At 43.0% G+C, this 12,604-nt stretch overlaps 1 protein-coding gene across 2 annotated transcripts; it reads left to right on the forward strand.

Moving 5' to 3' along the window:
- The first annotated feature begins 6,562 nt into the window (after nt 1–6,562).
- Nucleotides 6,563–12,192, forward strand: LOC142801487 (uncharacterized). Of its 2 annotated transcripts, XM_075887542.1 has the most exons (7): nt 6,563–7,148; nt 7,278–7,453; nt 7,912–7,971; nt 8,043–8,102; nt 8,169–8,273; nt 8,329–8,442; nt 8,739–12,192. In XM_075887542.1, exons 1-7 carry the CDS (start codon nt 7,033–7,035, stop codon nt 9,158–9,160), a joined length of 1,053 nt encoding a protein of 350 aa, XP_075743657.1. In that variant the 5' UTR covers nt 6,563–7,032; the 3' UTR covers nt 9,161–12,192. The 2 variants fall into 2 exon arrangements, with proteins under 2 accessions (XP_075743657.1, XP_075743656.1); XM_075887541.1 differs by having other exon boundaries at nt 8,043–8,273.
- The last annotated feature ends 412 nt before the right edge of the window (nt 12,193–12,604 follow it).

Genomic DNA, 12,604 nt, shown 5'->3' on the forward strand with positions numbered 1-12,604 from the left:
ACGCGTTTGCGTAATGTATGCGCACCTGCATGCGACTGTATGAATGGGTGAGTATACTTAAAGTTTCGGAAGATTTAAGGTGTAGGTAATCTCAATAAAACACACACACAGACCTGCAGGATCATGGCATGAGTGGAGAAATTTTATAATAAGGTAATAATTAACAACGCACACGTCCTTCGAATGGCTAACATTTACATTACTTTGGTAAAAAACAGAAAACCGTATATGCAACTAATTATTCACACCGCAAACGCCGCCTTTCTCCAATTTATTTATTCATTTTTTTTTGTTGTTGTTGCAGACATCCAATGGATATGAATCGGAGGCTCTTCCTTTCTTTTGACCACTGCCACATCCTGAAAAATCTCCGCAACCAGATGTTGTCCACCAAACGCGTTCTGTTCAACAATGGGCATTACTACAGCCCCACGTATTTGAGAAAGTTGCTGGACATAACAGAAAAACAGTCGTCGTTCAAGCTTGTTCGGAACCTTACGCAGAAGCACGTTTACCCGACGAACTTCGAGAAATTAAGCGTGAAGAGGGCCGTTGAAGTGTTCTCTCCACAGGCATGTATAAGAAAAGGTGTAAACCCATTTAGCGTTAGTGTCACACACTCCCAGATTCTCTGTATTCCTTGTAGACATCACAATGCGTGACGCACACAGGTCATGCAGGAAATGCCTTTTCGTTAGCTGTAAATTATGTATGCTTCCTGCAACCTGTATTACACAAAAAAATACATCTAATTGAGCTAGAATCATGCTCGCAGTTTTCTATCAGTAGTGACGTTTATACTTCTCAAATTCTTTGGCGCGCTCGGGCAAACTTTTATGCGCTAATATTACGCCACAACTCATTTTACATCATATTACGTCAAGTGAATGTTCATGCAGAAGCAGAAAAAATTTTGCAGCTTTTCGTTCAAATGAAGCAGTACAAAAACTGCCTTTTAATAGTAATTCACCGCAAACGATACGTGAATATTCATGTTAGTTTCTGGTTTATTTGTTTGTAGAACCCAAACGGAAGCAAATGGTGAAAATGTAATTCAATACGTATATAACTGCTAACATATTTATCAGTATGGTCACATAAAAACATGCACATGAGCTGCTGCTACTGCTGCTGCTAACAGCGCATGGTTATCTGAACATACAATTTCCCTTTCTTAACGAATGTACCTGCGCGTATTGCTTACCACACAATAATTACGTATCATTAGAGCTTCTATAAATATATGTTCACTAACACAAACTCACTTAAAAGTGCACGTTATTGATGACTGCAGTGCCACTTGTAACTCGTCTCACTTGCTGTATACGAACGTCCAAGCTTAGAAACCTCTCTCTAAATAATTCCGATCATTTTTAATATGTCGCGTCTCCTTGGTTTCTAGGTGACATCGGCCTTACGATACCTCTTACAATACGGCCGCAGATTTGGCATTTTCGGGTTTGAAGACTGCCTGCCAACCATCGAGCTGATGGAAATGATATTTAAATGGTTCACCATACACAACATAAGAAATACAACCTTCCACGTAGTAAGCCGGGACCAAAACAGGATGCCGTTCAGTTCCCCAGATGATGACAGGTACATTCCATTTATCCCGCTAGGTTTCATATTTTCTACAATAAACTGCTTTATTTTCAGGTTGATATGGCTGGAGCAGGAATTTCTGCCCTTTTTCGCAGCATGGAAAGCCGCGGCACCACATAAGAGGGCATTCATATCTCTTGAAACATACGAAGCTCTCCAACTGACCACAATGTCCACAGTACAGTGCACACAATTTCTCATCCGTTCAGGTTTCCTATACGTGTTGACTGCCAAATTCTCCAGTGACCCTGTCGAAGCACTTTTTTCCACCATCAGACAGCTTCAAGGAAGCAACGATCAGACAGACGCCCGTGCTGCGCTTTCATCACTGCAGAAAGTCCTCGTGATGGGAATGATGCACTCATCACCAAGCGGCAGTACAGAGCAAACAACGTCTCCTCTTGGATCGCCCAGTGCAAGGCAGGCGTCGTGCTCCACAGCAGTAAAGCAAGCCGGACAACCTCTGGAAATGCACTCGCTAGTAAACCAGAATCAAGGGTCGTCAGGCGAGTGCGCGGCATCGACATCTGCTACTATAACCCAGACGATGCGGCCACATCTAGAAGCCCTGCAGACTTGCCGTGGTGCGCTTTTCATATCTCGTTGATTCCGTGTAATGGAATGATTTACATTATTTAAAAATTATTACACACCGTCCAACAATTCCCCACTATACGATATTATGCATATATTATAAACTCTGCGCTGCTTACTGTGTTACATGCAAGCCGCGTGAGGCAGCGTTTGCGTCAGTGCACGATGTAGATGAAAACATGCTTCTCAATCAGTTATACTGTGTATGTATGTAACGATAAGTCCATGGTACAAGCAGGTACTATGGCTTACATTTAAAAATATAACATGCTTTCACCAGGCGCCCACACAACTCGACTAACCGACGTCCCTTTCCCGCAATCGGGGAAGAAATTTTCGGCGGTTTTGAATCACTGTCATAACTGGCACACAGATGATGGCATGGCTCGTTTGCGTTCGCCTTACTCTCTTGAGATGCTGTCCCTTCCTAATCCCGTCGTCTTTCTCTTGCTTCTTCTCCTAGATTTTTTTTTATTTTTAAACGTTTCTCCCTCAGTTTTTTTTATGTTGTTGTTTATACTATTCTCCGGACTTCTTCCCTCCTGTCGTGACAAGCTATAAATCGACGCGGAAAATGTGTAAATATTATTATACCTTGAAAAAGACGGGGCTCTCCCGACGCAAACGTCGGCTGAATGAACAGTTATCTTGATGATATGTGGGGTTTAACGTTCCAAAACCACCATATTATTATGAGAGACACCGTAGTGAAGGGCTCCAGAAATTTCGACCACCTGGGGTTCTTTAACGTGCGCCCAAATCTGAGAACGCGGGCCTACGGCATTTTCACCTCCATCGAAAGTGCAGCCGCCGAAGCCGGGATTCGGTCCCGCGACCTGCGGGTCAGCAGCCGAGTACCTTAGCCACTAGACCACCGCGGTGGGGCAACAGTTGTTATCTGAAAGCGCATTAACATCCATATATATATATATATATATATATATATATATATATATATATATATATATATATATATATATATATATATATATATATATATATATATATATTTCTCATATTTTGTATACGGACACGTGTCGGTTTAATCATGCATGCTTATCTATATACTGATAAAATTCTTGCACACTTTTCATTTCTACCTTCCCACAGGTGCCCCACAGCCAGGCATAAGGGCCAGCACGCTTGGCCTTATAGCGGGCTTCCTGGTGAAAGCAGCTGAGGATTGCATTACTTGCGACGACTGCATCGGCAAAATCAAGGCTCCCAGCTCATCTGGACCAGCTACTGCTGTGATATTTAATTTAGACAGGGGAGGGCTTTCATACCCAACGATCTCATTTCTTTCCTTTGTGAGCACTCTAGAAAGGGCCGCGGAAGCATTTGCGCCATTGGCCATTTCCAAAAAGAGGCCGATGGCACTTTTTGTGCAAACTGTGCTACCTGCAGTGGCCTTGAACCCTCTTTTCAGCCATAAAGGCGCTACTAGCGAGCACCGAGAAGCCATGGCGCGGCTAGTGTTGCAAAAATTTAGCCGTCCTTTCTTCTCAAACTACGTGCGGGACAAAACAGCCAAAGAAGGAAAGAGAAAGAGAATAGCCGAAAAGCCAAAATCTCGCAAGATTTTAAAAGTTTAGTTGCATGCCTCCATTGTATCATGTACGCGCCCAGAACCTTGCTAGCACATTTTATTGAACTATGACCCAAATGCACGCAGCTCTGTACGCGTACATATGTTTTTCTTTATTGCAGACACAAGCCGTCACTGTGTGCCAGCAAGTAGGATATTCTTCGAAAGTGCAGAAACTTTGTTTGAAACATCAGCTTTAACTGGCATATTGTGGCACGCATAAGTAAAGCGACAAATGTGTTTTGTTTCATTTTGAAGTGCTGTAACATTGCTCGAATCACACGCATACACTCGCCAAATTCTTTTAGCAGAAACCTTGATATCACTTTGAGGGATCTGCTTTTCATTGACAAACGAGTATAATGGCACATTTTCAGCATGTGTACGCGCCCCAACTGCGGGTGTCGCCCTTGGGCGCTATCAATCAAACATAACCACTAGTACAACAAAGGCGGTACTATTCCGCCCTAAAAATAAGTCTGTTAATGAAAACATACATTTCAAGTATGGCGATACTATTATTGAGTTAGTAAATTGTATAAAAATTCTTGGAGTTACATTTTCGAGCAATATGCTTTGAAACGATCGCATTTACAGTGTGCTGGGTCAGTTATCTCGCGTAGAGGGCACGGTGTACAGTGGCAAAACTGTTCTACTATACAAGGTAAAATTCTTACTTTATAAATGACTGTTCTGTTGGCATCTTGCTTATTGTTTCTTGGTATGAAGGACTACGACTAACACGCGCTTACAAAAACTGTACCTGATGCAAAAGACGTATATTAGAATAATTTTTTACTGGTCGTATGATGCTCGCAGAAGTGAATTGTTTCAACAGGCTGGAATACCACCCCTACATCGTCTCTACGATTTTAAGTTAGCATTGGTGGTCAGGCGTCAATTTCAAGAAAGTCGACATTATTTGTACGACCTCTCGAAACTGCAGCCAAATAATTTGTTCGAAACATGACATAAAGAAACATGGAAAATAAAAACTTCGAGAACAAACTACTCCACAGATAGGTTGTTCTACACAGTTTCTACGTTAATTGATAAATATGTGAAAGCTGGCATAGATTTCTTACTCTGTACCCGAACTCAATTGCACGATATACACATGTATAGTTTTCAAGATTTCTTTGCAGTTGCTACATTGTTATCATGGTTGCTATTTTTATTTTTAGAATTTGAACTTGATATTTTTGTAATTGTTGCTTAGATAACATTGCTAACTGTTTGCCAGTGCTGTCGTGCTAAAGGCGTCTGTGGGCCTATGTCAAGCTGCCTCTTTCGAAGAGCAGCTTTTACCTGCCGCTGTCCTTCATCAAACTATTGATGAAAAATAAAACATTATTATTATTATTATTATTATTATTATTATTATTATTATTATTATTATTATTATTATTATTATTATTATTATTATTATTATTATTATTATTAACTATGCTCGACAAGATGATGATAATGATGACGATAAAAACTTTATTGGGGTCGCAATGTGTTGCCCTCGATAGGCACATCACTGCCTTTACCATATCGTCTCATCGCACGGACATATAAAATCATAGAAACGCGCATCGGCCAGCGCTCCCCGTTCCAGCAGACAAACTCCCGTAGCGAAATTTGACGCACAATTTTTGTTGTGTAGGTCACAGTAAGAGTTAAAGCTTCAATTCCTGTGTCTCTCCTTGATATGCGTCCGTTGGCGTATGTGCATTATTCTCTTCTATCAATTGACTACAAGTGTAACACCTGTCGAGGGCGAGTGTCCAAGGTAAGTGCTCAACAGGGGCACTGCGTTTCACCTGACGCGTCCTAAACAACCTAAAATCAGTTTGATATTCTATTACCAATGAGTACATTATTAGTCAAAAGCTTTATGAATACTAAATTGAAGTTTTTTTAGGCTGGAATGGCAAAAACAACCATGCAGCAAGACATTTCTACGCAAATATACAGCTTTAGAAGTCAATCAACCAGTATAGCCTAACTACTAAAATGTAACACATAGCACACGTTAGCCTTTTCAGCAAAAAACAATCACACGTATAGGCAGTTTGTCACAGAAGCAGACGCATGGTATCAGTCCGTCGCCCTCCTGCCGGCCGCACAGTAGCAGACGAACAGGTTATAGGTAGCGCCACCTACGGCGAGCGATTGAACGAGAGCGGGGACACGCGCTCCCATAGGAACCCCGCTATCTGAACAGGTCAGGAGTGTAGTAGGTCATGTGCATGACTGACAGCGAGAAGCTTTCGTCGCTTTCGTCAACGTCGGCTGCGTCGGCGTTTTCGTGCGTGAGATAACAGGTGGGGCACGTTTTCAAGCGAAGCTTGTTGATTGACATGTTGTTGGTCTTGTTGGGTCATTTTTTCAGAAAACGGTTACGCCTGCGCGAATAAGACACCATGCAACAAACATAGAAAGATGCACACACACACGTTGCGCTTCGTGTGTGCGAGTTTGTTTCTTACGTGGCGTCTCATTCACGCAGTTGTAACCTTTTTTTGAAGCTTTTAAGGACTGGGAGGTTCGCTAAAAAGAAAGTTTGTGGCTCTATGCGGCGGCTAGACGGGAACATTGTGCAACGTATGCAGTATAGCAAAGGCGGCACGGCGTCAAGCCGAGGCGACGCGTGCTGCGTCTGCCACGGACGCGAGCGTCTGTGCGCTGAGCATAGCTGGGCAGCTAGGTCATAGGCTCGGTGGCTCGGTGCAAAATATTGAGAATCGTTCGCTGGGCCTCGCATGCTTCACAACGCGTTTCCCGAGGGCTCGGAATACGAATAATTCTTGGTGTGCCGGAGGCAAATCTGGACTAGCCAAGTGGCCATCATCTTCGTTTCTTCGCTAGCCTTGTGCCACTAGTGCAAGCTGCCCACAAATTTTTTTGACGTTTGCAATATAATTTTACCGCACAAATATCAACTACGATTTTTCTTCCCAGTGTACTGCTGATACTGCGTACGCACGAAGGTGTTCTAAAGTTTCCAGGCCGCGATACCATTGCATTACAAGGGATAGCGGCCTGGAAACTTCTGAAGATCTTTGTACGTGGTCTTGACGTATATCTTTGTAAGTCAGAGTTTTATGGGTCAGAGATGTATCACTGGTTTTGTATTGTGCATCGATTAGCTAATCATTCAAAGGGGTTTGCTGGTACACTTATGACGTGCACAAATCTTTTTCGTAATTTGACAGCGAAGCATCCACTTACTAACATTTTCAGACCGCGCTGACGCCATGCCGTCCGGCGGTCCAAGCTACGGCAGCTACTGCTGTGTATCGTGGTGCTTCAACAATGGCAGAACCCACAAGAAGCCTGGGACGAGTTTCTTCCGCGTATCACGGGACGGCAGGTGTGTTAAAGCTTTTGTATGGTTTGCATGTCTGTAGGCTTACTGTTTGTACTTGCTAAGTGAGGGTAACAATAAAAAATCACTATTCAAGCACTTCCCCTTTCAGCTGATAGTTCATTGCCAATGCAGGATGAAAGCATGGATGCAGTATGCTGGACGCGATGATCTCCTGAGTAAGCCGGCCAGCCTATTGTACGCAACGTACAGGGTTTGTAGCGACCATTTTACTGCTCAAAGTTTCATGGACCCTGGGCACACAAGGCTTACAAGAATGGCTGTTCCCAGTGTGCAACCAGCTGCACCATGTAAGTGATTGACTGAAACTCAAATATGTGGAATAGTAGCCACTTGTATTGAATCAGTGGCGACAGTTAACCGTGAAGATTTTTTTATGCCGATGGAGAAACCTCACTACAGAAGTAACACTTGGAAAGTCTTAAATTCTGTGAATTGTGGGCTATTACCTTCCTAACAGCAGCTTTACATATCTGTCATTTTTTGATTCTCTGGACCTGCGCAACTTGTTTTGAAAGACTTTAAAGGGCTATTTCACGTTATCTTCAAGCCTGAATGCACATTTACGTATACCTTTCATCAGTGAAAGCTGCCACTGTTGATAATTCCAAAAATCACAAATTACTTGTTTCCTAGTTGGTGCCTTCTCTTTTCTTCCACGTTCGACCAATTTATGCGTTTGAAAGAGCTGTTTAAGTTTCCCCATGCTACAAGCTTTGTAACTTGTACCAACTGCACATATATGCAGGTTCTCTGAGCGTCGCTTCAAGTAGTGACTGTGACATGGCTGCAGAAGCTCCACTGCAAGGTGCGGATGAGCTTCAGTTTGTGTTATTTTAAGCCTCTTACTGACACATTGTCGTAATTTCATTTCTTCAGGACCTGCGATAGAGGCTTCAAAAAGCGGCTCCCACACATTGAGGTGCCCCGATGAACAGGGTGCGTTCAGTGTCGCGATTTCTTTTTTTTTTTTACCCAAATTGACTGTTGACCAAACCTCTGCAGGTGGCAGCTCCCTTGTAGCTGGTGAAAGAATTTCTGCTGATTTCGTCTTGCCGGAGAAAACCTTAACCAGTCGTTCAGCTGTCACAAAAGGAACTTGTGTGACCGGTAAGTTGTATGTTCACTTCAACACCAGAGTGGATTGATATAGAGACTTCCGCAGGCCGCTCGCAAGATTGTTCCGACAGCACTGTCCGAGGCACTGAACAAGCTTCACAAGACCCTCCAGAAGACGTCTCCGCCAACAGCTCCACGCCTGAGTGCCCTAGAGAAAATGGTGACTATGCTTTTATTGCAGCAGTTTTTAATGTGCTATTTTATGTTTAGGACATTCTGAGGAAACTATCCTCAAAAGGACACTACGTGTGCACTTACAAAATGTAAGGGTGGGCTATCATTGATTTTCATTTTTTTTGTGCATTGTCAACATTGTGAATGGTTTGTTTTTAGGTAGTGGAATCGAAAACTTTGTACCACAGAAAGTTGTGCACCTTGGGTCTGAAAGAGCGAGGAAAGTGCTCGTATGGGATTAGTTGTTCTTCGCTTTTACATCAATTTTTTTGTTTATTGCAGTGCGTTCCTGTGTGCCAGCGACAATGTCTCCATCAATGAAGTACAAGCAAACCATTAAAAATCTGCAAGCCAAAGTAGCAGCACAGCGGAAAACTATCAAAAGACTGCAGAGACAGCCTCACCAAGCACCGTCATCGACTTCGAAGGCCCTTGAAGTTATCCGACTGCACGTCACCGAGGAGGTTTTTAAACTTTTTTCTGCACATGTTCGCTTGAGGCCCAAACGCAAGGGCAAGCGGTTTCCCGTGTGGTTCAAGAAATTCGCTCTTCACTTAAACTTCCGAGGTCCGCGAGCATACCGATTTCTGGCTCCATATTTTTATTTGCCCTCCCGGCGTTCATTAAGGAGGTGGCTAGCTAATGTAAAGATGACTCCAGGCATAATTCCAGGAATCCTTTTTTCCATTGCAACAAATACTTAAGCTTGGAATGAACGGGACCGAGTGTGCGCTTTAGTTTTCGACGAAATAGCACTCAAAAAGAATTTGTACTATGATGCTGCAAGAGACGTTGTCCAGGGTTTTACAGATGATGGCACTCATCGCACTTCAACCATCACTGATCGAGCACTGGTTTTTCTTCTTGTTGGCGTTTCGAGAAAGTGGGTTCAACCGGTTGCTTTTACTATAGGGCACACATCAACACATTACTGTGTTATGCATAACTTGCTGGTGTCACTCATTTTGGAGCTTAGGAGCATTAATATTGCAGTGAAAGCAGTCATTTGTGACCAGGGCAGTTCAAATGTAAGTCTCGCTAACCAACTAAGAGTGACTGTAGCAAAGCCTTTTTTTGAAGTTAATGGTGAGCGGGTATATTACATTTTTGATGTTCCGCATTTAATTAAAACAACGTGCAATAATGTCCAAGCACACAAGTTATACATTGGGGATGACATCGTTAACTGGTCGCACATTGTAAGCCTTTACCAATCCTCACATGAGTTGCGGTTGCGATTGGCTCCAAAGTTGACTGAACCGCACGTTCATCAGAAACCTTTTTCTAATATGAAGGTCAGCAGAGCAACTCAGGTCCTCAGTGCATCAGTTTCGATTGCTATCACGGCAATGGTGTATGCGAAGGTGCTGCCTGCCTCGGCCATCACTACAGCTCAATTTTGTGATCGTATGGACAGGATTTTCGATGCCTTGAACAGCTCGAGTAAAAAAAGAACTTCGCAAAAGCTGCGGCATGCAATCATAAAAAATGATTCAGAGCTGATTGACTTCCTCCGAGGCCAGCTTTCCTGGATTGCATCATGGCAGTTTGTTGGCAGACGTCAACCACAAACCATCGTAGGTTGGCAAATTACAATTCAGGCAATTTGTCAACTATGGGACGACCTCTCCAAAAATTACAATTTTGAATACCTGTTAACACGCAGGCTTCAACAGGATCCTCTGGAGAACATATTTGGCCACATTAGGCAAAAACATGGCTGCAACACCAACCCCAATGTAGCACAATTTATTTGTGGCCTGAAGAACATCTGCATAAGAAAACTCTTCAAGCTGTCAGAATACGGAAATATCGAGGATGATGAATGTGACCTCCTCCAGGAGCAGCTCTCGCCATTCTCCCTCACCAGTGCGTCTCTTGTGGATAATGAGGAGTGTGCACAGCCACAGCCTGACGACTTTCCCGCTCTAGACGATCTCTCTGAACTTGCGACAAACATTCACTCCCATATTATCGATGACTCCGCTGCATATTATGTAGCTGGTTTTCTCATCAAACACTTCCTTCGGAATGCATGTGACGGTTGCAGTTGCCCACAGTTACTGAAAGACGACAGTGAGACGCTTAAGGGTACCCACCAGTATTTCACAATGCTCAAAGCATACCACGTCCCCAGCAAACTTTTTGGGAATCTCACTGTGCCATCAGAAGCAGCTTTTGCATACGTACAACAACTTGAATCTCACTTTCTTGCCATAATTGAGGCCACTGCACATCACCTGAAAGTGTGCGATGTTTTGTATCACCATCTGTGAAGTGTTGGCGATTTTCATTTCTGCTCTGCTGGGTGTCGCGCGAAGTTTCTGAAAATGTTTTGCCGGGTTCGTTTATGTTGGCATGTGCGTTTTGTGAACCGAAACTTAGATAGGGTTAGGTTCCAGTCTTCAATCTCGGGCATACAGCTTGACAAGTTCAAAGGTTAGCAATTAGCAGCGGGTTTACACTAAAGTATTCGAGTAGAGCCGAATCCTGCAATAGCTTTGTTATGCTATTACTTCGTTACAGCAGACTTCATTATGGTCTTATATGCTTATATTCAGTTCAACTGGACTTACCACTCCTTCGTTGCATACATTGTTTTGGTTACCCGCTATGAGGAGTAGGGACACTGTGTATTCGCTCGAAGTGATTTGCATAACCTTAAAAAAAATGTTGGGTATCCTGTCTGTATTTTTGTAGCAAATGCGCGCGAACTGTACACTTTACTGTGGGTCGCTTGGTCACTGTGTATGCTTTATCTCTCCAGCTCAAGTAATATATCGATAACAAAACCGCTTGTTGAAATGTCTTCGAGCGGGTAAGGAGCACAGTATGAAGTGGGCACAGTTCACGTTATCACGCTTTTTGTATTTTAGCTTCTCATCAACCTCCTCATCTCGCCCATAAAAATTTTCAAAAGAATACCCAAACTTGTAGCGTTTGATGGGGCTGCGGATGCTGCCATTTTATTTTTATATAGCTTGTGAGTGATAACGTACGATGTAGAGCCTTTGTGAAAAATAATGAGCCATAGTGGTTTTCTTCTGCTATTTATTAGCCCTGTAATACCGCTCTTGTAACACCAATTAAGGTCCAAAATTCTGGATAAGTGATGACTACAATCTAATTTAGCTCGCAAGTGTCACAGCAACACCCAGACGCAAATCGCTTGGGATCTTAAGTTTTTGATGAAGGCGACGCATAAGAAGAGCCACAAGACCTGCCAGTGTTGTAGCATAAAGTTTGTCTTTCACGTAGTGAGCAAGCAGCAAAGCCCTACCTTTCTGAGGTCAAGCAGGCATCAAGTCTGCTTTTTTTTTCATTTTGGGCTAGCTGTTCTTGAGCACAGCCAGCACACTGCAGCTTTGCCTTTCTGCTATATTGTTTCGTGTGGTTTCTGTGCACTCTTTTTTTCTATGCATTATTTTGGTTAACCCCAGGCGTGATTCGCGACTTCATTGCTGTGTATATGTCACTTCTTCCTTCTTCAGTATTGTGTGCTGTTTTTTTGCCATAGATCCTTACTTACCCACGGGCCCGGTGTGTCATACTTCACCAGCTTCTCGGCTTCTGCCAACTCTAGCGATGTGTGCGTTGTCTGTGTTCTCTCTGTATTTGTTACAATATTTGTTACAATTTATTTGTAAGGCGAGATGCATTTGTTGTCTACCTTTGTCATATTGTGCTTTTTATATTCTGAGACTCTACCTTGCCTTTGAATAAAACATTGCGAATACTCTGTCTCTTTGACTGATATATACATTGATCACTTGTTCCTCCGTGTTTCGAAGGCTATGCAAAGTGTTGCGTTGTTGCACCGTCCTCCACAGGTGACGCTAGCGACCGAAAACATTCTAAAATAAAGGAGAGAAAGGGTGTGGCAGCCGTTTTTCTTCTCATGCGGCAGGCATCTTCTAGAGGAGGCGTTGGTGTGGTTTAAAACTCTGCGCGATATAAAATTTTGTTAGTAACAAAGTGAATTAGTGTAACGGAAATCTTCTTTGTAAAAACGTAGTAAACTATATTGATTGTCCTACGGCACTCTCGATTACATAGAGTTTCTCACTAAAAATTTGTGATTATGGACGAAAATCTTTTGCCTGTCACAACAATCCAACAGCATACAATCCAATCCAAATTGGCACAAC

The sequence above is a fragment of the Rhipicephalus microplus genome, chromosome 1 (genome assembly GCF_043290135.1).
Source record: "Rhipicephalus microplus isolate Deutch F79 chromosome 1, USDA_Rmic, whole genome shotgun sequence".
Classification (NCBI taxonomy): domain Eukaryota; kingdom Metazoa; phylum Arthropoda; class Arachnida; order Ixodida; family Ixodidae; genus Rhipicephalus; species Rhipicephalus microplus.